This window comes from Muntiacus reevesi, unplaced genomic scaffold, assembly GCF_963930625.1.
Source record: "Muntiacus reevesi unplaced genomic scaffold, mMunRee1.1 SCAFFOLD_115, whole genome shotgun sequence".
In the NCBI taxonomy this organism is placed as follows: domain Eukaryota; kingdom Metazoa; phylum Chordata; class Mammalia; order Artiodactyla; family Cervidae; genus Muntiacus; species Muntiacus reevesi.
In genome coordinates this window covers 311,088-338,692 of record NW_027077863.1, presented here as the reverse complement: position 1 = coordinate 338,692, position 27,605 = coordinate 311,088, and the positions used below count along the sequence as shown (strand labels likewise).

Below are 27,605 nucleotides of genomic sequence, written 5' to 3'. Positions count from 1 at the left end.
AACTCTGGGAGCTGGAGTGGATAGGGAGGCCTGGTGTGCTGCAGTCCATGGGGTCGCAAAGAGTCGGCTACGACTGAGTGACTGAACTGAACTCAACTGGGGCACAGGCAAGCAGCGCTTAGCTGCTCACGTGTGAATGTTTTAGCTGATCCACGGCTGGATTTTGGGTAGGAGGATGCATTCAAAACACAAAGAAACAAGGGAGTTTCAGGTATCTGAGAGATTATGCTGAAATGGCAAGATAGACATAGCATGAAAGGAAGTAAAATTGCTAACTTTCATATGTAGGCCTAAGCACTTTAATAATATATGAACTCATTTAATCCTCATGACAACCTTTTGGGTTAGGTGCCATCTTAACCACAGAGACAGGGAAACTGAAGTAACATTAAAGAACATGCTCAAGTCAAACAGCTGGTTAAGCAGACAAGGGGTCAGATAGATTAGCCCCACGGATGCTGAAGAGCCTAGGATACAGCAGCTTCTTAAAATAGCACACTGGCTTTCCTTCACTTCCTCAGACACATGGAGTTTGATGGCACCAGGATTCTGCACTTGTCATCCCCCCTGCCTGGAAGATTGCCCCAGATTGTCATAAGGCTTGGTGTCCAGCACTAAGCCCTTTGATCAGATGATCTCTAGCATACCCTCCCATTTTATCTAATACCCTGATCATCTGAGATTAATTCCTTCACTTATGTGCTACCAGTTTTTCTCCCTAACTATATTAAAGCCTCCACAAGAGCAGTGGGCCTGTGTATCTTGTTTACCTTTATACATCCCAGCACTACAGGCTCATAACCATTTGTCAAATGAATGAATGAATGAATTCTTACAAGTTCCTTAAACCAATTCATTTAGGATAAGGTACCTGGTAGAAAGTTAGCCTATTTCAAGTATGTTAAGTGTGTGCATGTGTGTGTGTGTGTGCCTGAAGGTGATAAAACTGCATTTACTTAAAAAGATTCTGTACTTCAACTTCCCACTATTTCATAATGGTCTTCCCCATAGTCTTAATTCTATTATCCTGTGTCTCAAAGAAAGATAAATTTTCATTGGAAAATATTCAGCTGGGGTTCCCTGTACCAACTAGTCAGAATATAAAAGGTTCCTGTAAGGTCCTTGAGGGAGAGAGATTTTCTACTGTATCTCAGTGCCTAGTCTGGTTTCTGATACATCGCAAACATGCAACAAATATTTATTGAATGAATGAATGAAAAAGAAACACCATCTACTACTAAAAATAAAACATTAAGAGGAAATCACACTTTTTAAGTTATTAACATTTTATATTTTACCTGTAACTGCAAAACTTTCAATTTTTTTGTTAAGTCTTTGCTTTTCTTGTTCAAGCTGATGAACAACAGTTTCCAGGTCTGATTTTTTAAGGAGTTCATCATTCAGCCTCTCCTGTTCTTTATGACATAAGCTTAATTCCTGAAAATTTTAACACTAAAATTAAGATTTCTAATATGTGTAACTCTATGGCTGATTCATATCAATGTATGACAAAACTCACTGAAAAATTAAAAAAATTAAAAAATTTTTAAAAAAAATTAAGATTTCTAGAAACTGTACAAAACATGAAAGCACACTTATTTAAGAGTAATTCACATACACACACTTTTAGTCAGTCAAATATATACCATTTCAATTAAAGTTAATTCTCAATTGAGGCTAAAAGCATCATAAAACCCAAACTCAACAGTGCTCCCTTGTAAAGTAGTAGAATTATTGGATTTTATTTTATTTTAATTTGTTTAGCATATTGTCTTTCAAAAAAGTGAATATGACTTGCTCAACAAAAAATTTTAAGGCGTTTTTGTGTTTAAAGAAAAGTGAAAATAGACAGTGCTCTAAGACCACCACGGGTATACGTAAGCGCAGACGGTGCTCCGAGATCACCACGGGTTTACATAAGCGAAGACGGTGCTCTGAGACCACCACAGGTATATGTAAGTGCAGACGGTGCTCTGAGACCACCACGGGTATACGTAAGCGCAGACGGTGCTCTGAGACCACCACGGGTATATGTAAGTGAAGACGGTGCTCTGAGACCACCACAGGTATACGTTAAGTGCAGATGGTGCTCTGAGACCACCACGGGTATACGTAAGCGCAGACGGTGCTCCGAGATCACCACGGGTTTACATAAGCGAAGACGGTGCTCTGAGACCACCACAGGTATACGTTAAGTGCAGATGGTGCTCTGAGACCACCACGGGTATATGTAAGTGAAGACGGTGCTCTGAGACCACCACGGGTATATGTAAGTGAAGACGGTGCTCTGAGACCACCACAGGTATACGTTAAGTGCAGATGGTGCTCTGAGACCACCACGGGTATATGTAAGTGCAGACGGTGCTCTGAGACCACCACGGGTATACATAAGCACGGGGTTATTCTCAGTTTCACCTACACAATGGGGGTAAGACCAGCACCTGGACACCGAGGAGTCATCTATGATGACTCATCTACAGGTCCACCTATGGGTGATTCTATGAGTGTGAAACACTCTGTACAGTGTCTAACACATGGCAAGTACTTAATAAATGTTAGCTAATAATACTGTTAGCCTTTATCTTAAAAATACATAAAATGTAATACCAATGGAAAAAATAAGGAAGGTCAGAAAGTAGCTACATCTTGCTGTCAGGCAACAATATTGAAACTTGGTCACAGTTCTGAGACAATATTATAAATCACATACAACTGCAAACAGTGTGCATTACAAACAGCAGTGAACAAACAGCAAAATTCCCTGTCCTCATGGAGCTTACACTATAGTGAAAACATCATCAAAACATCTACTTTACATTTCCTGACTTCATGGGACACTTTTACGTATCTATGAAACTCAAAAGTGGACAACAACTAGCAGGTTTAGCTAATTATTCAGTGTTCAGCTGAACTGACTACCTGATAAAGTAGTTGGATAAAACAGAAAGGCATTGTGATACACTGTTCATAATGAACATAACATAGTGAAAAACCAGTTAAGTATCTGAACACCTACTATGAGCCAGTGTATCACAAAAGGCTTCGATTTTTAATTTGCCTCATGACTGCCACAGAGTATTACTACTAGACTGTAAAAAGAGTGTAGTAATGAGAGAACTTGGAAGGTAGTATTAGTCTTTGTTTCCAACATTAATGGAGACTCATCCAATTTAGCAGGCTATTAAAAAAGTCTCAATTATCTATCAGGTGACCACCTAGGAATTTCTACTTGTACACAAGACATTCTTTCTGCCGGTTCTAGGCTATAAGATTATATCTAAGTTAGGTTACATCCAGGTTTATGCTGGGATGATTACTAGTTGTCTCATTTGAAGACCACCAGAATGAACAATATGACTAGTAAGATGGTTTGTACTTCCAAGCAAAATAATTAAACGAAAACTGAGTTCTTTTTAATAAAGGTCAACAATTTTATCAAGTAATTATCAGTTTTTACATTTAATATTAGTAAAATGACGAGTCATGAAGTCATTTAAGTAATATAAAATTCCTAACAGGCTTTCCAAATTTGAGTGTAACTTGCTACCTATTATATATGAGATTAAAGAAGTATACAAATATACATTCTGACTGAAATAAGTCAGAGAAAGACAAGTATCATATGGTATCACTTATATATGGAATCTAAAAAATGGGTACAAATGAATTTATCTACAAAACAGATGTACAGTTACAGATGCAGCAAACAAACCCACGGTGAGCCGGAGGTAAGCAGGGAGAGGGCGTAAAGTGGGACTGGGCACGACACATGCACACTGATGTGTGTAAACCAGGAAGCTAGTGAGGACCCCTGTATATACACACTGCTGTACGTAAACCAGGAAGTGAGTGAGGACCCCCTGTATGTACACACTGCTGTATGTAAACCAGGAAGTTAGTGAGGACCCCTGTATGTGCACACTGCTGTATGTAAACCAGGAAGTTAGTGAGGACCCCCTGTATGTGCACACTGCTGTATATAAACCAGGAAGTTAATGAGGACCCCTGTATGTGCACACTGCTGTATGTAAACCAGGAAGTTAGTGAGGACCCCCTGTATGTGCACACTGCTGTATGTAAACCAGGAAGTTAATGAGGACCCCCTGTATGTGCACACTGCTGTATATAAACCAGGAAGTTAGTGAGGACCCCCTGTATGTGCACACTGCTGTATATAAACCAGGAAGTTAATGAGGACCCCTGTATGTGCACACTGCTGTATATAAACCAGGAAGTTAGTGAGGACCCCCTGTATGTGCACACTGCTGTATATAAACCAGGAAGTTAATGAGGACCCCCTGTATGTACACACTGCTGTATGTAAACCAGGAAGTTAGTGAGGACCCCCTGTATGTGCACACTGCTGTATGTAAACCAGGAAGTTAGTGAGGACCCCTGTATATACACACTGCTGTATGTAAACCAGGAAGTTAATGAGGACCCCCTGTATGTGCACACTGCTGTATATAAACCAGGAAGTTAGTGAGGACCCCCTGTATGTGCACACTGCTGTATATAAACCAGGAAGTTAATGAGGACCCCCTGTATGTACACACTGCTGTATGTAAACCAGGAAGTTAGTGAGGACCCCCTGTATGTGCACACTGCTGTATGTAAACCAGGAAGTTAGTGAGGACCCCCTGTATGTGCACACTGCTGTATGTAAACCAGGAAGTTAATGAGGACCCCCTGTATGTGCACACTGCTGTATGTAAACCAGGAAGTTAGTGAGGACCCCCTGTATGTGCACACTGCTGTATATAAACCAGGAAGTGAGTGAGGACCCCCTGTATGTGCACACTGCTGTATATAAACCAGGAAGTGAGTGAGGACCCCCTGTATGTGCACACTGCTGTATATAAACCAGGAAGTGAGTGAGGACCCCCTGTATGTGCACACTGCTGTATATAAACCAGGAAGTGAGTGAGGACCCCCTGTATGTACACACTGCTGTATGTAAACCAGGAAGTTAGTGAGGACCCCTGTATGTGCACACTGCTGTATGTAAACCAGGAAGTTAGTGAGGACCCCCTGTATGTGCACACTGCTGTATGTAAACCAGGAAGTTAATGAGGACCCCCTGTATGTACACACTGCTGTATGTAAACCAGGAAGTTAGTGAGGACCCCTGTATGTACACACTGCTGTATATAAACCAGGAAGTTAATGAGGACCCCCTGTATGTGCACACTGCTGTATATAAACCAGGAAGCTAGTGAGGACCCCTGTATATACACACTGCTGTACGTAAACCAGGAAGTGAGTGAGGACCCCCTGTATGTACACACTGCTGTATGTAAACCAGGGAGTTAATGAGGACCCCCTGTATGTGCACACTGCTGTATATAAACCAGGAAGTTAGTGAGGACCCCTGTATGTGCACACTGCTGTATATAAACCAGGAAGTTAATGAGGACCCCTGTATGTGCACACTGCTGTATGTAAACCAGGAAGTTAATGAGGACCCCTGTATGTGCACACTGCTGTATGTAAACCAGGAAGTTAATGAGGACCCCCTGTATGTGCACACTGCTGTATATAAACCAGGAAGTTAATGAGGACCCCCTGTATGTGCACACTGCTGTATGTAAACCAGGAAGTTAATGAGGACCCCTGTATGTACACACTGCTGTATGTAAACCAGGAAGTTAGTGAGGACCCCTGTATGTACACACTGCTGTATGTAAAACAGGAAGTTAACAAGGACCCCCTGTATATACACACTGCTATATGTAAAATAGGAAATTAACAAGGACCCCCTGTATAGCTCAAGGAACTCTACTGAATACTCTTGTAATGGCCTCTATACATAAAAGAATCTGTAAAAAAGAGTGAATATATGTATATTATAACTGACTCACTTTGCTGTGTATCTAAAACTAACACAACATTGTAAATCAACTCTATTCCAATAAACTTTTTTTAATTTCTAGAAATATAAATAATATAAATATAAAATAATAATATAAAAATAAATAAAAATAATATAAAAAACCAAATATATAATACAATGGGATATTACTGGCCATAAAAAAGAAGTAATGATACATGCTATGATATGCATGAACATTGAAAACAATGGGTTAAGTGTAAATCACACATAAAAGGTTTACATATTGTATAATTTCATTTACATAGAATATCTAGAATAGGCAAATTATAGATTACAGAGACAGAAAGCAGATTAGCAACTGTCAGAGGTTGAGCAGAGGAAAACGAGGATTGACTGCTAATGGGTACGAGGTTTCTTTCTGGAGTGATTAAAATGTCCTGGAATTAGTAGTGATGGCTGTACTACTTTGTATCTATACCAAAACCGCTGTACACTTAAAACAGTAAATATGATAGGTAAATTATATTTAGCAAAAAAATGTAAAATAAAACATAAAATTTTTAATGAAAATTCTAGCAATTCAATACAAAACCTACTCACCAGTTGAAGTTTTCCCATTGTTTCTTCAAGATTCCACATTTCAGAAAGGTTTTTTTTAATCTCTTTCTAGGAATGAAAAGCTTATTAGGTACATACCTAAAAGTCAAGAATACTTAATGCTAGGTGACAGTGAAGATGAGGCCAAGTCATTTTTGAGTAATTCATGTTCCCTGCCATCAGTGAGAGCCAAAGCTTCAGCCAGCTCTAGGCCTCAGTTTCCATGAAGAGGACGCAAAGTTTAGCTTTCTCTTTAATTTCTGGTATCCTGAATGCTTATAGGGACCTATTTGTAACACGTGCAACAAGAGAGCCACTTGAAAATCTTCTGTCTGTGTACTTGTAGGACTTTCCTCAAGCCTTGATGTTTAGAATTCCTCTTACGGCCCTGTCATTTCCTGACTTTCCTACCCTATTTGCTTTTCCACCACCCACTACTATCAACCTGGGCTTGTGCTCAGTGCTCAGCTGTGTCCAACTCTTGGCTACCCCGAGGACTGCAGCCCACCATGCTCCTCTGTCCATTGAATTCTCCAGGCAAGAATACTGAAGAGGGCTGCCATGCCCTCATCCAGGAGACGATCAACCTGGATCCTCTAAATGGCAACTAAGAGTGCTGAATGCCAAGGTTAAAATATTATGACCTAACAGGAATCTTTTACTCAGCCAAGTTGTCATTCTCAACTACTGCCCATGTGACATGTGAAACTGTTCAGTATGTTGTGCACACATGAGAGAATATGCAAAGAAAGTAGAAAAGGAGAGCAATGAGATAACAGAAATACTGCAAAGAAACCAAAGTCACAAAAGCAAAATTAAAACTGTACTAATCGAGACTTCCCTGGTGGTTCAATGGCTAAGACTCCATGCTCCCAACACAGGGGGCCCAGGTTTGATCCCTGGTCAGGGAACTTGATCCCACGTGCCAACTAAGACTGGTAAAATAAACAATTTTTAAAAATTGCACTAATTATGTTTTCTTCATTTTCAAGGTTGTTTTGGCTATTCTGGGTCCCTTGAGATCCATATGAATTTTTGGATTTTTTCCTATTTTTGTAAAAAAAACTATCCCTGGGATTTGGAGAGGGATCACACTGAATCTGCAGATTATTTTGGGTAGTGGGGACATTCAAACAATAAAGTCTTCCAATCCATGAACATAGGATATCTTTCCATTTATTTCTGTCTCTAAATTCTTTCAGCAGTGTTCTATAGTTTTCAGTATATAAGTCTTTTGCCTCCTTGGTTAAGTTTATCCCTAAGATCTTCATTCTTTTTGACGCTACTATAAACAGGATTATTTTCTTAATTTTCTTTTTGGATTTTAATATAGAAATGCATCCAGATTCCTATGCAATGATTTTGTATCCTGCAAGTTTGCTGAATTTATTAGTTCTTTTTTTTTTATTGGCATCTTTAGGGTTTTCTGTACATAATATCATCTCATCTGGAAACAAAATTTTACTTCTTTATTTCCAATTTGAATGCCTTTTACTTCTTTTTCTTGCCTAATTCCTCTGGTCAAGACTTCCAGTACTATGTTGAACAGAAGTAGAGAGAATGGACATCCTAGTCTTGTTTCTCATCTTAGAGGGAAAGGTTTCAGTATTTCACCACTGGGTATGATGTTAGCTGTGGGCTTTTCACATATGGCCTTTATTGACGCAGTTTCTTTCTATTCTACTAATTAATGGAGATGACACTGTATAAGATTAATTCATTTTAGTTTGATGTAAAGTAGTGACCTTAAAACTATCAATAGGTTATACTCATACTTGGGATAATATAAAGATTATCCAAGTATTATGCAAAACTATCATATACATACAGTTTTACAAAATCAATATCTGGATTCCTAATTTGCAAATATCCTTCTTAAAAATTATCTACCTGAAAACCTGTGGTCTAGGTATCATGTGAATTCTTCTTTCTCATCTACCCTCCCACAATTGCCTTTTGTCCACTTTTCAAAAGAAAAGCAAGCTTCTAATTTCATACTATATCTCTACATATAAAAAACTTCTGAAGTACCAGACAACACCTGAAATGTTGGGGCTGGTCAAAGCCTTTTATTAAGATGCTATTTTCTCCCATTATATCTTACTAAAAGATGTCTTTTCAGTACAATTTTACTTTTTTAGCTGATAAGTACCAACATTTGTGCTACATCTGTCACTTTGATCCATTGACTACTAATAATTATAATGATAACACTTTTTACAGGAAAATGCTAACATTCTGAACCTTACAATCACAGGACATTTTTAAATTAAAAAAATTTCAATTCATGTGTGTTTTTAATTGCACAGACATTTGATAGTTATCATAAAAAGATATTCAAGCATAAAATATGTTACAATAAGATACAATTTTGTGGGGATTTCAAGAAGGGTCATTTGGATTCTACTGGCTATATTTATAAGAACAATATGACAACTTTAAGAGATCAATGTTTACAACTGATTAGAAATTACATCCTTTGCATCTATTTAAAGATGAAAAATGTTAGCTACCAACTTAAAAATGTACAAGGACATATACAGTTTCAAAAAATACCTTTAAAGGGTTCATGAGCACATAATGACCTAGAGGACAAACTTCAGAAGCCTGCTCATAATGCAGAGAAAGGACAGATGAAAATCTTGAGTGAAAAGAGGAAGGAATCTGGAGAATTGCCATAAGAATAGATGTGCTTCAGAAAGACGCGTGAACAACTGGAGAAAGTGCCAACATTTAGAGCATGTAAATAACACTTTAAAAAAGCTTGAATTACAAAACAAACCAAAAGACCTGGATGGGATATCAAAAGAACTCAAGCTCACTCCACTCCAGGAGAATTAACGAGCGCCCCCACAGCTGAGACGTACCTTTGCTTCCTCAAGTTCTTTGTCGGCAGTCTTGAGCACTTCTTCTTTATGTCTTTCCAACTGCTGTGCTAACTGGTCTATTTCAGTTAATTCCTGGCAGAGTTTTTCATTTTTGTTACTTAAATTAACAACTTCAGATGTTACTGTTTCCTTGGTTTCCATAAGCTCTTGTATATGCTTTTCCAGGTCTTTATTAGCTTGCTGAAGAAAGTCAACCTAAATGGAATTTCTAATTCATAAATCAATAAATCGGAAAATTATCAAATACTGAACTTTCAAAATACTTCAAAACACTGTGTTTTTTAAAATACTGAAACTTAAAACTCCAGCTATTCTACATTTTCAAATTTATAGTTTTGATTTATTTGTAAAACTGCTGATGAGTGGTTTTGTAAAAATATATATATGTCTTCAGTTTTCAAGCATGGAAGGAAAGGATAAGTAAGAAATTTGTGTGAGCCTTTTCCCAATATAGAGTTCTAAATATATGACAAGATTACCACTATGATAATATTAGTCTGGAGTGCGGTCCCATACAGTAGCCACTAGCATCTGCATATGGCTGCTGAGCACTTAAAATGTGGCTAGTCCAGAGGTGTGCTATAAATACAAAGAGGAGTCCAAAGACTTAGTACAAAAAAATAGTACAATATGCCAAAGATATCTGACAACACCAACTACATGTTGAAATGATAACATTTTGGATATATGTAAGTAGATACACTATTAAAATTAATTTCACTTGTTTTTACTTTTTTTAATCAGACTACTAGGAAATTTTAAATGACATATGTGGCTCATACCCTATTTCTACTGAACAGCACTGCTCAAGAGCTATGCTAATATTTGGGACTTAATCTACTCTGGCTGCAGTCCAGGCAGCAGTGATATCTATATTTCTAAAGATCCTATGGAAACAACCTAATGTCCTTGACAGGTGAGTGGATAAAGATGATGTAGAGTGTGTGTGTGTGTGTGTGTGTGTGTGTGTGTGTGTGTGTGTGTGTGTGTGTGTGTGTGTGTGTGTGCACAAGAGTATTATTCAGCCATAAAAAGAAGGGAATAAAGCCATTTACAGACACATGGGCAAACCTAGAGATTATCACACTAAATGAAGTCAGAAAGAAGACAAATACCAGGTGATATCCCTTATGTGTGGAATAAAAAAATACAAATGAACTTACTTACAAAGCAGAAACAGACTCGAAGACACAGAAAACAAATTTATGGGTACCAAAGGGGAGAGGGGATTGGGGAGGGATAAATTAGGAGTCTGGGATCAGCAGATACAAACTGTTGTATATAAAATACACAAGGTCCTACCATATAGCACAGGGAACTATATTCAATAACATGTAATAAAACATAATGGAAGGACTTCCCTAGTGGTCCAGTAGTTAGGAATCCCAGCTGCCAAAGCAGGGGACACTAGCGCAACCCTCATCCAGAAACTAGGATCCCGCAGGCCACGGGGCAACTAAGCCTGAAAAATGCAACTCCCGAGCCCGCCCGCTGCAACTGCTAAAGACTGGGCCCTGGAGCTCAAGCTTGGCAAGAAGAGAAGCCGCCTCCGCAAGACGCCTGTGCGCTGCCTACAGTCGCCCCGGCCGTGGGAACCAAAGCCCACGTGCAGCACAGGAGCCCCAGTGCAGTTAAAAACGAAGAGCCACAACGGAAAAGAATATGAAAAACAACACTGATACAATACGGATAACTGAGTCACTTGCTGCACGCCAGAGAGTAACACACAGTGACTCAGCTGTGCTTCAGTTAAAAAAAATTTCTAAAGGCCATTTGTCATGTTTCAAGAAATCTCTTGTTCTTTCACTCTTAGGTCAAACGCATGGCAAGGCAAACTACTACATAGTTAAATAAAAACTATGTTTACTTTTTATATTTATTTTTAAAAATAATATTTGTAATATTATAAAAGAAATAAAAATTTTGAAAATGGAGAAAATCATAAAGAAGACTATCTCACCACACAAAGATAAACCTTTATTAGTGTATTTTGGCGTAGTTCTAGTGTTTTCTCTCTCTGAAAGTACATATACAATTTTTAAAGCAAATTGAGGATTACTTTTTACCTGTAGTTTATTCTCTTCTTTTAAACACCTAATACTGTGGTATTATCAATTCCTACACCTCATTAAATATAAAAACAGGATTTTTCAACAGCTGTACCCAATTTTGGATACTCTGACTCTATGTAATTTTTTCTGCTGTAGATAATACCCAAATAAAAAACCCTTCCACCTTTACAAACCCAAAGACTGTTAAAAACACTTACAACTTTATATGCTCAGTGAAATAATCATAAAAGTCGTTACCTGAATATTAAAATGAGCAATAAGCTTTTCATTGGCTTTATTTCTAGTCTCCAGAGAAAGGATATCAGAGGAGCGACCCCCATCCAATGCAATCGACAGTCGTTCTATCTCTCGTTCCCTAAGTTCAATCTGAAAACATAAAGTTGTGCTATCATTTTTAAAGATATGGTTTTGAACTGAAATGATTAACACTGCACAAATGTTTATTTGAATATACTTCCATTTTTCTTATGTCCCACAATGTACACAAAAGATTAGCATTCATATATGTTACTGACACATAAATGGTATTATGAGATCCATTTAAGCAGAGCAAAAATATACACAGAAAATCTCAACCTAAGAATTGTCAACACAGGTTTCATATGTATTTTTATTGAAGAGATTCTTTCTAATTTTATGTTTTGTTTTTTCCCTCCTCTAAGATTAGGCAATGTTTATACAAAAAGAAACTAAGTCCCGGAACTGAGTTTGAACTACTTCAGTGCCTGGTGAAATAAATGGGAGATAAACAAATGAATATAAAACAAAAAGGAAAGTGATTTGCTATTGAAACTCATTATTAAAAAGGATATAAGGCCGGAATGAATTTGCTTTACTATCTATTATGTAGAAAAAAACAGACATACAATCAAAAACATCCCTACCAACCATGAATTCACATGCAAGAATCTACAAAAACACACACACTTTCAAACTTTGGTTTTCAAAAAAAAAATTGAAAACAAAAACCAAGTATTCAATTTAACAAACAATTATTGAGCATAGTTCTAAATATACAAATATGAATAAAACATGATCCCTTACTTTCAGGAACACACAGCTTTACAGGAAAAGCAATAAAGTAAGCCAATAATTGCTTTAATATGTTGTTCAATGATACAATAATAGAAATAGGTATATAGTACCAAAATAGTCAAGGGAACAAATAAGTCCAAAAAAGTTATAAAATATGCCAGGCAGAGAAGAAAGGAGGGATATTCTAGGCAGTGACAAAGAAGCACAGGCAACACGCTATGTTTAAAGGAGCAGAAGTGACTCAGTGTGACTGAATTACAACACGCAAGGGGAATTAACAGTTGGAGATGAGGCCAAAGAATTAGGCAGGAACTAATTATGATAAGCTCTGTATACTTCACTAGGGAGAAATATTACTCAGGACTAAAGGGTGAATGTGATAAGAATAGGGCCAGAAGCAAGGAGACCTACTGTAGGAACATATGAGAGATGATTAGAGCCTAAGAAACAGTGGGACAGGACAGAACAGAATATGTAAGTTTAAGAACTGATAGAACTCGGCAAGTGGTATGTGACAGGCAGAGAATGAGACGTATAAAGACTCCAGAATGCTGGCTTGGGTGGATGCTGAAGCTTCCAACCAAAGTTGAGCATATAGAAGGAGAAACGAATGTGAGACAGAAGCTGAAAGTTCAGCACTAGGCATATGTGAACACACAGCCTTCATCCAAATGGAAATGCCAGTGTCAAGCTGGGCATATCAGAACAGAACTCAGCAGAGAAGTGTCAGCCTGAGAGGCTGGGGAGTCACCAATATTCAGGTAATAAACTAAGAGAGTAGATGAGACTATCTGAGAAAACATGGAGAGGAGAAGTCAAAGAATCCTGGGGTTTGGTGATATTTTAGGGAGGAGGCAGACAAAAGAGCAAAGACGATATTATAAGAGGCTAAAAAAAAAAAGGCAAGAAAAGGAAAACAAAAAGAAAATGAAGCCACAGAAGAGTTTCAAAGAGAAATGATCAATAATGTCAAATACTGCAGAGTGAGTCAGGAAAATGAAGACTTAAAGTATCCTTCCGGATGCGGCAACTAATGTCAATGGTAACAGTAACTAGACCAACTTATACAGTGGGGGACAGAGGCCAACAGAAGGTTAAGAAGTGAACAGGAAGTGAAGAAGTAGAGAAAGAAGAATAAGACACCCTTTAGACTGGCTCAGACGGTAAAGCATCTGTCTGCAATGCAGGAGACCCGGGTTCGATCCCTGGGTTGGGAAGATCCCCTGGAGAAGGAAATGGCAGCCCACTCCAGTATTCTTGCCTGGAAAATCCCAAGGACCGCGGAGCCTGGTAGGCTACCATCCGTGGGGTCGCAAAGAGTCAGACACGATGGGGTCACAAAGAGTCGGACATGACTGAGCAACTTCACTTTCACTTTCAGAGAAGTAGGCATGAGGGAGAAGAAGGCCTTAGTTAGCAAGAGGGGAAAGGTAATTAAAAGATTTTTTAAGGGGTATTAGTGATGATGATAAAAGCATCTCCTCACAGTACTGAAAAAATGTATACTCATTAAAATGGCCATATAAGTTTGCTAAAGAATAACTGATTAAAGCAATATCCTAAGGAGAAGAGAGGGAATGGGGCCAAGCACACAAAACAGGAAGAATACCATCCTACCCATTAAGTCTTAAGGAGAACCTGTGAATATTGCTCATTTTAAAGGCAGAGATAGGAAAATGAAAAAGAAGATGATGTCCTAAGAAGGAGGGTGTTACAGGCCATGGAAAGAGCTTGAAGAGAACAGTAAAATCTGGAATATATGCTGAGAACAGAACAAACTCCCACCAAAAAAAAAAAAAAACTGATAGAGCAGACTCAATCAAGACTGATAACCACATGAAATTGGTGATTTCAATCAGAACGGTCAGGCTATTTTCTTCAAACGCCTCAGCCACCTCATGGAGACAATAAAGACTGATCAGTTTATGTTCATAAAGTACTTAGAAAAAAAATGTGATGAAAGAATGACTGAATATAAATTGAAAAATATCAATTAATATTCATCTCATATGCATATTTGATATGTTCAACATCTCTCCATAAAGTAAGTTTTTTGGATGACATTACTACAATTCCTTTTAACTCCATCTATCCAAGTGATCTTCAAAGTACTTTATAAACTTAACACTTATACCAATACACAGGTTATATCTATACTGGTATGTGCAGATTTCTTTACTCCAAAAAAACGTAGTTATGTGCAGAATATGAAAAACGTGCTACCTGATTTAAACTTCAGTAAGCATATTAAGAAAGAAAGCCTATAATTACCCAAATCAGAATTTATCCAAGACACAAAAAGAAAGTATAAAAGAACAAAGGTTGTTCAAAGTTTTCATGTAACCCCGAGTCTATTTACTCCCTTGCTTCTTTAGAAAACCGTCTTATGGGGCACCAGTGCTTATAGAGAAAGTTTTCACGTAACCCCAAATCTGTTCACTCCCTTGCTTCTTTATGGAGCACCAGTGCTTTTAGAGAAAACATTCAACAAGCATGGCCACTCGGAAGAGTAACTTTCAAAGACATACTCAAAATGATAAAATCTACAGAAAGGGTAAAACAAGTTTTTAAAAAGACTATCATAAAGCATAATACACTTCAATAAAATATCTCTTGAGATGGAAACAGTTAATATGGTCATAATATTTGGGGAGATATATGACTCACCTTAAAAAAAAAACAAACTACTACTCACCTCAATGCATAGTGCAGGGAATGAACTGAAGGCTCTGAAGCCATCTAAGCCATTCCATCTATTAATTCTATTAACGAATTTACTAAAAAGAAAAGCTGTATTAAAAACTCAGGTATCAGAAATATTAAACATAACCCAATTCTATTTACAGTCACAGCGCACTCACCTCAATCCCAACTAGATAAATAAAAAATCCTACCTGCTTGTTATAATCTCAGTCCACTTTCCATCACTGCTAACTTCTCTTGTAACTGGCACACTTCCTGTTGAAGTTCTTGAATTCTGAAACATATTTATAAGTAATTTCAATATATTTTTGATAAGAAATACAAAATTACAAAAGTGAAATTAGATGCCTTCTTTTAAAAACCCTGAACTTTTTGTTTCTCAGTGAGGTAGGAGGTGCTGGGCCAAAGGGTTCCCAGGCCACAGCACAGAGTACATTATCTTAGAGATTTAATTTTATAAGAACAGATACAAAACTGAGTGGTAAATAATCTGAAACTCAGAATCATTATGTCTCCTACTGCATTTTGAGTCTTAAGACAAATTCTTCTGGGTACTGTTGCCAATTCTTAGGTTCAGGGAACTAAGCATCAAATCTAAAACTCACAATACTATTAAGTGAAATAAGGGACTAAATGTTTTCTGACCCCACATGACCCTGTATTTTCTAACAAATTATCTTGCAATCTTAGAGAGAAGAAAAATACTAAGAAATACCAATTTTCCAGGTACCTACAGCAAAAAAAAACCTACTCTTTCCTGGAACTTGTTAATTCCCAGAAAATCAAGATTTGTCTAAATCATCTGAATTGTATGAATGCCTAAATGTACTGTACTACATCAAACTTTGCCAAGCATTAACAAAACAGGACATAATCACTTTCATACTGGAAAAATAAAGCCTGAAGCCAGGTTTAATTTTGAGAGAGATTTTCCATGGGGTCGGCACAGCCCCACTGAACACTGCATGTACCTGCTGCTAGTATTAGCAGAGCCAACACCGCCCACTGACCTAGGAGCAGGAGCGCAGCACGCACGCAACCGCACCCATACACGCATGAGTGACTGAACACAGTGCATGTGCAAAGTAAAACAAGTAAGATAATCAAGAGACTGATGCTACCTACGATGGCTTGACAGAAAAGAAGAATGCTAAGGCAAAGAAAGAGACAGAAAAGATACACATGTTGTTGTTCAGTTACTAAGCTGTGTCCAACTCTGCGACCCCATGGACTGCAGCATCCCAGGCCTCACTGTTCCTCACCATCTCCCAGAATTTGCCCAAGTTCATGTCCATTGAATCGAATACATATGGAGCCGTCTAAAACTCGGTAAATAATACTAACATATTGTCTAAGTCCTAATTTATAAGTACCAGAAAAACACAAAATATTTCATGGGTAAAGTCAAGTAAGTGTATAAATACAGGTACATAATATTGTGTGAGAATAACTGAGCTGAAGACCCTAATTAGTCCCCCAATCAATGTCCTTTTTTTAAATTGCTACAGACATTAATAATAAAGTAGAAAACTCTCTCATATTGTCTACATGATCTACAAGTAAAAAGCCGGCTGCACTAGCCATTCCCACTAGTGTGTTCTGCACCTAAACCGCGTCTGCAGCCGAGACCTGAGAGGCTGTCACTCGCGCTCTCCTGCTCCTCTGCACCTTCTAACATGTTCTTAATGGCATTCTGTGTATTTCCCCTTGTCTCACCTTCTTACCGGGTTGTAAGTTTCTCAAAAGTTGCATCTTTACAGCCCGAGAACACTTACATAGCCTTTTCCAAAGAGTTTATTGAAATTATAATTAAAATAGAATTTACACCTGATTCCAAGTTAAGGAAACACCAACATACAGAGCTAGAGAATCATGAAGCAAGACTTTCACAGCCAGTTACAAGTCTACTCATGCTACTGGCATTTGAGAAAAATCTCAACTAACAGAGAATCTGTGGAAGATTTACTTGGGTGATAAAGCTGAATGTCAAAGCAACTCTACTGAAATAGGCTCTAGGTGGCACTAAACTGTTTCAAAGCAAATATGGACAGAAACCTCAGATATATGATTTACTTGAAATCAAATTTCAAAACAAGTGAAAACCTTCAATATTCAGAATATATTCAGAAAGCATTTACTGGATGCTTATGCAAAGTTCTATGCTACACACCAGAGATAGGCTAGTTAAGAAGACAAAACCGTACTATCAAGAAACTTAGGGCTAACCAAGTGATGAGGTAACTAAAGCCAACAGAGGATTCTTTAATGCACCTGTCATCAGCCACGGGCAGGAGGTCTGCGATGTAAGGGCCATCCGGCTGAGGAACCGGATATGAACTGATTTCAGAGGGAGGGACTGGTTCATCAATCTGCATGCGCTGGCGCCTGAAAGCAATATTTCTTTTCTTGCCACCTAAAAAAAAAAAGCAAATGTGTATTTCAAAAAACTGAAAACAAAACACTGTCTTAGAATTAAATAGTTCAGAAGGCTAGCCTTTTTGTTATAAACTATGTCTCTGGGTCTTATTACATAAGAGCCAGGTCAAATGTTTTCTCCCTTACATATAAATACCTACCTGATCTTTAACTGAACAACTCATTTCTGCAAACCTCAACAACACATGGTTAGAAAGCAACCTTTATTTTCTGCATGCTTGGTATATATGCCCAGATTTAATCTGTCCCTTCATGAGATGGGGACCAAACTCTGGCAAGATTAAAAGTTGAGTGTGCCTTGTGGTACATAACAGAGCCCAAGAAGTCATCGCCAGCAGAAAACTGTCAAATGAGAAGCTTCAAGGCAATGATAACTAAAATAAACATGTTTATTAAGCAAGGCCAAAGGAGAAGATAACTGAAACTTTAAGAATCAAAATCAGTATATAGCAGAATATGTATCCTGAATTAATGGGGAATTTTCTTAATTATCCTTAAAACCAGCAGGAGTAATTTCTTTTAATGGCTAGATATATCCCATGTTGGTCCAAACCACAAGGATAATTCAGCTTTTCCAGTACCTGGTCAAGATTAGACACGTACTTGAAAAACTAACTGAACCTCACAAAGAACAAACACAACCCATAACTCTGTCTTCCTCAGAATCCTAACAAGTTTTCTATACTCCTACCCTCTTGTTTTGAGGATGAAGAAATCAGGTCAAGAGTATTTAGGTGACCTGCTTGTAGTTACACACCTGAACATGCAAACCACTTTCTTCTTCCCTCATCTCCTGGTTTTCCTCCTCGGCTGGTCCTTCTCAGTTTCTCTCAGAGACCCTCTTCTTCCATCTGTGCCTTAAAAGACAATTTCCTAGGGTCTGTCTTTGGTTCTCCTCTCTTTCCAATCTACATAATCTCACTAGTAACTCCTACCACAGTCAAAGCTTCAGTTCTCAGGATATTCCAATGATTTCCAAATGTGACTCTCCATCTAGGACCATATTTCTGAGGACAGATCTACATATTCCACTGCATACTAGGAGTTTCAATGTGAATGTCCTGTGGATACAACATATTCAACAAACCCTTTGTAGACGGTGGACTTCTGTTCTGTTTTCCAATTTCCCTATCTTAAGAAATAGTACCAGGACATCCTTGGTGGTCTTGTGGTTAAGACTAGGGGCGCAGGTTTGATCCCTGGTTAAGGAACTAACATCCCACATGCCCCATGGTGCAGCCAAAAAAAAAAAGAGAAAGAAATAGTATTAATATCCTCATTCATCCACTCATTCACTTCAAACAGAAATTTGGAAATTCCTCTACATCCCAAGTTTACTAAATTTATCCATCCCTAAATTTTAGAGATTACACCTCTAAATCACCCTTGATTTAGGCCCACTCTTTTCTCAGAAAATCTAATTATCCTCCTTTTTTAGTTTTCTTAATCTTTTAGTTTCTTCTGAGATGTTCCCCCACATTTCGGCATCTCTTCTGCCCTTGGCTCAGGGTCCTCGCTCTCCCAGCTTATTTTCTGCCACGGATTCCTCCCTGATCCTGGCCTCCCAGTTTGCAATTCTTCAGTTCTTAGAGTCTCCTCTTCACTCAGCTCCAGGCACAGAGTAACATGATTAAGCCTGGACTGTGTTACCAGACAGAACTGAGCCAGCTTCCAGATCTTCAGCTCTCTTCTGAGGCAGCCTTCACTCTGACCAAATTACTGCTGGTCCTCGCCGTGTTCTTTAATCCCTCAGTCTCTACCAAGTCTCATAATTCAGCACCTCCCTTCCCCTCATTTACTTCCGTGACCTTAATCTCATGGTTCAGACACCTCCATGGTCTGGTTACTACTACTGGGGGTTCTTCCATCAACTTTGAGCCTGGACAACCACTAACGCTGCATATGCCCCATCATTTCTTTTTCCTTCTCTGATAACTACTGAGCATTAGGCTAAGAAGACTAAAATAAACTAAGAAATAACAAAGTATATCATTTTCAAAGTCTTTAGAGTATGAATTATTTTTATAATTAATAATGATGGTGATAATAATAGAAAAAAGAATTCAAATTAATAATGAAAGAAAACCCTAGGCACTGAGGATAGACTCCTTACACCTAAGAAGTTTACTGTTATATAAGTTTCTAAGCACATGTATAGAATATAAGCTGGGTCTCCAGAAATCAATTTTAAAGGTTCTGTGACTATCCAAATACATTTTTTCAAATACTAAAGTCTAAAGCATGAATACCCAAAGTCCCATTTCAGTCAACAGTTTTAACATCTTTAAAAGATTAGATGTATATAATTTGTTTTGAGAGGGAACAGATTCACCTGGAGTTTGAACTACAGCTTGCAAACTCTTTTCTTGAAGCTGTTGAATTTTTCCATTCTTAGCTTTACTTTCTTTCTCCATAAGTTTGAGTTTATGAATATATTGATTATTTAGAAATTTCAGATCAGCTGTTTCATGTGCGCACTTTTTCAATGTGGTTTTCAACTCTTAAAATGAAAAAGATTTAAAGAGCATTTTATACATCAAGAAGTTCTCCCATTTCATAAAACAAAATAATCACAATAATTTGAAAGGCTCCACCTGATTCTTATATGCTTTGTTAGAAGGTTGTAACTTTTCTACCACGATTAACAAAACTGCAAACAAGTCACTAAGCACAAAAAGGAATTATATTTTTCTTCTGTGATGAGACTAATATGAGCTTTTGATCCAGTAAATTGGATATGAAGCTAAGGGATTATCAATTCATGCCAAGCATTAGCCAGGGCTTTCTACTAAATACAAGAAGATTTTATAATAAGTTAGCCACATAATTTACCCTTTGCCTAGTACCTCTGAAATCATTCTATCTTCCAGGTCAAAAACAGGGTATAAAAGAATCAGAACAATAGACACACAACTTTTTCTCAGAAACACAGAAGTTGTTACAAGGAAATTTTTCTTCAGTACCAGCATTTAATATTTTCTACAGCAACTTCTGGGCTTCCCAGATGCCACAGTTGGTAAAGAATCTGCCTGCCAATGCAGGAGACACAAGAGATGCGGGTTCAATCCCTGGGTTGGGAAGATCCCCTGGTGAAGTAAAAGGCAACCCACTCCAGTATTCTTGCCTGGAAAATTCCATGGACAGAGGAGATTGGTGGGTTACAGTTCACAGGTTCACAAAGAGTCAAACACAACTGAGCGCACACCACAACCATTACAGCAATTTTAATTCTAAAAATGTAATCCACATTCAGTGAAGATGAATATAGTTGTGGAATGCAAATTTATTTTTCTTGTGGAAATTCTTCAACACACCCTACAATATTTCAGGAACTATCAGTAGGAAGACTATCACATTTTCTAATCAATAGTTTCAAAGGTAGAGTAGGATTTCCCACATATAAAATGAAAAGGGCAAAAATTTCAAAAGTCACAAAAATTTACCTTTAATATGTTGACCTGATTGTTCTCTCAGTTTCATTAATTCCAGGTATAATTCATTATTTTCTTTACTCAACCTTGCATTTTCAAGTTTATAAGGTTCCAATACAAAATCAAAATTGGCACTCTCTTTTTCAGCTTTCACAGCAGATAATTTTGATTTCCGAAGACTTTCTGTTGTATGAACTAGATCACCAACATTAAAGAATGGAAAATGCAAATACAAGGAAACATTCTATTAACTTTTAATAACTAAAAGCAGACTTCTAAAAGGACTTAAATGTTAATACTAACATGCTATCAAATCGAAAATCAAACATACAAAAACAAACACTAGAGGTCTTTCAAGGTACTAAGAAGGTCTCAAAACTTTCCTGTCGTAATTAAGTTATAAAACATATACATATAGGCAGAACCATCTTTAAACCTGATCTCACTCACCCCCCATGTCTAATTAGTCACCTGATCCTGTGGAATCTGTGAATCTTACTTGGTCATTTAACATTTACTGAATGCCTGCTACATGTTAAGTGTCAGGGATGCAACAAACACGGATCAGTTACCTACCTCTAAGAACACAGATGAACAGAATATTCACTACATCAACATTTACTGGGCAGGGAACATGGTAAGGAACCCACTGACATGGAGCTTATATCCTACTAACAATTTGTCAAAAGTTACGGTACTATGTGATAAACTCAATAAATATTTCAGTGCCGACCTTGTGTTCAGCCTGTCCTAGGTATGGCGGTGAAACAGTCAGTCTCTAGTTTCTTGGAAGTCTGCATTCTAATGGGAAGGTAAAACAAATTTCCAACAACAATAACAGCTAAGGTAACGTGCAGTATATGTGACAGAGAGCTGCAGGCCATATAGCTAACTGAGCGTAAAGACAAAGCAGGAAGGAGAGGAGAAAGAGACTTTACAGGCAGACAGAACAGCACATGGAGAGACCAAGGGCGAGAGCGAACATGTTTTCAGGAGCTTAGGTGGTTGGTGCAGGGAAGATGAAGGGAATGTAAAATCACTGGGGAAAATGTGTGTCAGTTTCTTGGAAAGTTAAACATACTCCCACCCTATAATTCTGAATTGCTGACCTAGAACTAGATCATGAAGGATTCTGGAGGCCATACTAGAGACCACAAAGTATCTTTCATCCATTCTCTTCTTTTCATCATTATCACTTATAGTCCTACTGCAAAAACTTCCTAGACCATTTCTCTGCTCTAATTAGTCTCAAATCACAGTAATAAGATTCATGTGGAAAAGAATAAAAATCACAAAGAATCTTTCAGCTAAATTAACATGTTCACAGCTAAAGTCATGATCAACCACCTTAGATCGGCATTATAAATGCGTAGCAATTAGAGACCAGTGACTAACATAATATCATGTCAACTGCATTTCAATAAAATAAAAACCAGTGAATAAAGCAGCTACAGAACTCCTAACTAGATCAGAAAATCACATTAAAAACTGTATTTTACTCACAGACAAAACCCTCAGAAACATTTACTCTAAACAGTATAGACTGCACGGTGACCCTGGAGTTTTGCGACGTGGAGAAGAGAGAAGCTTCAGCCGATTTAAGGACTTTAAAAGTCTACCCATTTCTGTACTAAAGCACAAAGCTCAACAAGAAACTAGATAAAGGGGATTCAGGGTCACACAAGTTTGCAGTAGTGTTCCCATCTTTACCTGAAAAGTTTCTCCACCAAAGGTAAACAGTCCACTGTCAAAGTCTGGCGGTATCCCAACGGATCCAATCTTTTCCTAATATTAAGATACTTTCTTTCTGCAGCTGTAGTCATCTTGTGTTCCAAACTAGGTTTATTCACTTCCAAAAATTAAAATCCTATAAGAAAAGAGTGAAACATCATTCTATTATCAGTTATTATTATTGTTTAATGTTTTAAAAAAGGATTCTTTTATTATGAAGCAATTATTTTTTTTTTATTTCTTTTCAGGCAGACAGCTCTCTAGAATATTTAGATTTATTTAAATCCAATGCTAAAGATATCCATGTTGCTGCATTAAAATAAATATCCCCTCATAAACTTAATACACAGAAGTTAAAACAATAAAACCTCTAGACAAAAGAAAGAAGAATATTTTTTCAAACCTGAGACAGGCAGAGAATACTTAGAGAAGCCTCTTTTAAGTTTTTCTTTTAAATATAAAAGAGAAACTTGATAAATTGGATTTCTTCAAATTAAAAATGTCTGCTTATCAAAATATATCCTTTTATTTGACAAAACAAAAACTTAGAAGAGTAGGAGAAACATATGCATAATATCTAACAAAGGATTTGTATACAAAATACAGAAAGAACCCTTACAATTCAATAATAAAGATAACCCAATAAGAAATGCAAGGCTAAGATTTGCAAAAGATATTTAAATGAGAATAATCATATGAAAAGATGCTTAACACCACTAGACATCAGAGAAATACAAATTAAAACCACAATGAAATATAATTTTGTTCATACTAGAATGGCTAAAATTGAAGGTACAATACTAAATGTCTTCAAGGACTTGGAGTAACAGGAATTTTCATATTGCTACCGGAGTGTGAAATCACTGTGGAAAAAGTTTGTGGGAGGGAGGCTCAAGAGGGACAGGATATATAAGTCCTCATAACTGAGTCACGCTGTAGTACAGCAAAGCCAACACAACTCGTAAAGCAATTATCCCCCAATTAAAAATAAATTAAAAAGTGTGGCAGTTTCTCATAAATTTAAACATACTTCTAGCCTATGACTGTGTAATTCTACTCCAAGGTACTTACTCAAGAACATGAAAATAAACATCTATAAAGAGACTCTACAAGAATATTTGAAGCATCTTTATTCATGATAGCTTCAAACTGGAAACAACCTATACAGAAGAAGGATAAGGACACTATACTTAAACAATGTAATATCACTCAAGAATAAAACAGAACTGGTACCTGTCAACAGTATGGATGAATTTAAAAACATCTGAGCAATAGAAGCCATGATTATATGAAGTTCAAAACAGGCAAAATTAAACCATGTACATAGAAATCATAACAGCTGTCACCTAGGGTGATGGGGGTAGTTGGAGCCTGACTGGAAGGGCATGAGGGAGTTTTCTCAGGTAATGAAAATATTGTGGCAATGGGGACAGACATCACACCAATGTATACATTTATCAAAGCTTTTCAAATAGCATATGTAAAGTTTACTGAGATTAAAAAAGAAAGACCCCAACATGTAAGTAACTCTGGACATCTTTTTATCCTTGTCTTTTTAAATATCTATGAATATATCATCTATCAAACTGCCCTAAAATGGAGTTATCCAAAGATCACTTCTTTAAAAAAAACATGCTCTCTTTTCTAACCTTTGCCAGGTAAATGTGGTCCTAGTACTCAATATTTTTGTTTTACATCTGTATTGCTTTTCACAATTTATATAAAACATGCATGGATATGGATATATGCAAAATTGGATCCTCACAACTACTATGAGGGAAAAAGGGTCAAGGACACCCTCCACATTCAAAGATGAGGAAAGGCTGCCTAGAGACAGGAACTTTTTCTAAATCACAAGGTCACCAAGCAGGTGGGCAGTCAGGTCTCCTGAGTCCTGACCCAGCGCTCAGGTTTCTGCATTATGCCGCCTCAACGTACTAGATGACTCCTAAGTGAGTACTACTCCTTGATAACTTACTAGGTGACTCCTAAGTGAGTACTACTCCTTGATAACTTACTAGATGACTCCTAAGTGAGTACTACTCCTTGATAACTTACTAGGTGACTCCTAAGTGAGTACTACTCCTTGATAACTTACTAGATGACTCCTAAGTGAGTACTACTACTTGATAACTTACTAGGTGACTCCTAAGTGAGTACTACTCCTTGATAACTTACTAGATGACTCCTAAGTGAGTACTACTCCTTGATAACTTACTAGGTGACTCCTAAGTGAGTACTACTCCTTGATAACTTACTAGGTGACTCCTAAGTGAGTACTACTCCTTGATAACTTACTAGGTGACTCCTAAGTGAGGACTACTCCTTGATAACTTACTAGGTGACTCCTAAGTGAGTACTACTCCTTGATAACTTACTAGGTGACTCCTAAGTGAGTACTACTCCTTGATAACTTACTAGATGACTCCTAAGTGAGTACTACTACTTGATAACTTACTAGGTGACTCCTAAGTGAGTACTACTCCTTGATAACTTACTAGATGACTCCTAAGTGAGTACTACTCCTTGATAACTTACTAGGTGACTCCTAAGTGAGGACTACTCCTTGATAACTTACTAGGTGACTCCTAAGTGAGTACTACTCCTTGATAACTTACTAGGTGACTCCTAAGTGAGTACTACTCCTTGATAACTTACTAGGTGACTCCTAAGTGAGTACTACTCCTTGATAACTTACTAGGTGACTCCTAAGTGAGGACTACTCCTTGATAACTTACTAGGTGACTCCTAAGTGAGTACTACTCCTTGATAACTTACTAGATGACTCCTAAGTGAGGACTACTCCTTGATAACTTACTAGGTGACTCCTAAGTGAGGACTACTCCTTGATAACTTACTAGATGACTCCTAAGTGAGTACTACTCCTTGATAACTTACTATGTGACTCCTAAGTGAGGACTACTCCTTGATAACTTACTAGGTGACTCCTAAGTGAGTACTACTCCTTGATAACTTACTAGATGACTCCTAAGTGAGGACTACTCCTTGATAACTTACTAGGTGACTCCTAAGTGAGGACTACTCCTTGATAACTTACTAGGTGACTCCTAAGTGAGTACTACTCCTTGATAACTTACTATGTGACTCCTAAGTGAGGACTACTCCTTGATAACTTACTAGGTGACTCCTAAGTGAGTACTACTCCTTGATAACTTACTAGGTGACTCCTAAGTGAGGACTACTCCTTGATAACTTACTAGGTGACTCCTAAGTGAGTACTACTCCTTGATAACTTACTAGGTGACTCCTAAGTGAGGACTACTCCTTGATAACTTACTAGGTGACTCCTAAGTGAGGACTACTCCTTGATAACTTACTAGGTGACTCCTAAGTGAGGACTACTCCTTGATAACTTACTAGGTGACTCCTAAGTGAGGACTACTCCTTGATAACTTACTAGGTGACTCCTAAGTGAGGACTACTCCTTGATAACTTACTAGGTGACTCCTAAGTGAGGACTACTCCTTGATAACTTACTAGGTGACTCCTAAGTGAGTACTACTCCTTGATAACTTACTAGATGACTCCTAAGTGAGTACTACTCCTTGATAACTCCTTCCTACAAATCTCTCCCTCTCCACATTCTCGTTAGCCTTTTCTCTGAATGACGTCCCCATTCTATGCTAGGTTCTTTCTAGGTTCCTTCCACAAGAGGGACCTGACTGATGCAGGTGTTCTAGAAAAAGTCCTGAAGAAGTCAGAAGTGCACCTGTCAGAACAAGAACCAGCAGGGCCTCACAATTCAAACATGCCTCCTTTTCGTCTGGTATCAACTTGGTTACCCAGAAAGAATACATCCTCACATCCTTCTGAGAGACAGTATGAGTAAGTACTAAAAAAGAAAAATCATCAATACATACGACAGATGAAAAAGATTAAAATCCTCTCAGGAAGGACAAAAACACATTAGGCTTTCCCCACCCAAGCATGGGCTGCTGTCCTTCACCACCAACACAACGCGCCCGTCTACATCATCCGAACACTGCGGCCATACTGAAAGTTTTCCAGCAGAACAACACAAAAGGGAAGGTTTGGAGGTGCTCCACGCGTACGTGTTTGGAACCAGCCACTTCCTTAACTTTAGGGAGCTCACGTCTGAAAGCCGGTGCATCTTATTTTTACAAAAGTATCCTGTGCGTGTGTGTGTATAATCTCCTGTGTATATAATAAATATGCACAAGGGCTAGACAAACAAAACACCCCAAACCATCATTAACTAGGTTATCTCGCGAATCCTCCCTCACTGAACTAAAAACAGTAGAGAGTGGAAGAGGGGATGTTTACTCAGGTGCCGGACAAAGGTTAATAAATGACTCGTCCTAGGCTTTGGGGCACTTTTGTTTTACAAAGAGCCTGTAGGATTCTTATACGAAAGGGTATTTTAACTTTCAAATCAACCCATCAGTCGGTAGGAGGCGGATCTGCTGGAACCGCACAGACGCGCGGCGAGCGGGGCCGGAGGAACCGGGAGCCCTGGCAACCCCAGGCCGACCTCCGGGCCGCAGTTCCGCGGTCGGGCGCTGAAGGGAAGGGGGTGTCCGCGGCGAGGCGACAGGGCTCCGCGCCCCGGCCGCCCGGGGCCCGCTTCCTCCCGAGGCCGCGCGGCCTCCCTCCCGGCAGCTGCCGGGCCCGGCCCGCGGGGACGGCCCTGGAGGCGGAGGCGCCGCCCTGCCCAGCCCTCCCGCCCCGCGCCGCGCTCAGCCGCAGCCCCGGCCGCCGCTCCCTCCGCCTGCGGTCGCATCTCCCCTCGCGCCTCGCCTCCCTCGCTGGCTCCTTCCGCCCAGACACCGGCTCCAGCGCTGGGACAGTTTGAAAATGGCGCGGAGAGACGATCAGGGCCGGCGCGGAGGAGGTGCCG

General features: G+C 38.4%; 1 protein-coding gene across 1 annotated transcript in view; it reads right to left on the bottom strand.

The window, feature by feature from the left end:
- The window catches only part of LOC136155195 (centrosomal protein of 135 kDa-like), a 38,436-nt gene extending 11,578 nt beyond the window's left edge, over positions 1-26,858 (bottom strand). Inside the window, 11 exon segments of the mRNA XM_065917058.1 lie at positions 1,299-1,437; positions 6,434-6,499; positions 9,298-9,513; positions 11,628-11,756; positions 15,320-15,335; positions 15,337-15,402; positions 17,400-17,541; positions 19,897-20,064; positions 21,008-21,190; positions 26,457-26,579; positions 26,669-26,858. Of these exon segments, the coding sequence (XP_065773130.1) occupies positions 1,299-1,437; positions 6,434-6,499; positions 9,298-9,513; positions 11,628-11,756; positions 15,320-15,335; positions 15,337-15,402; positions 17,400-17,541; positions 19,897-20,064; positions 21,008-21,190; positions 26,457-26,579; positions 26,669-26,858 (1,438 nt within the window).
- Positions 26,859-27,605: the final 747 nt, after the last annotated feature.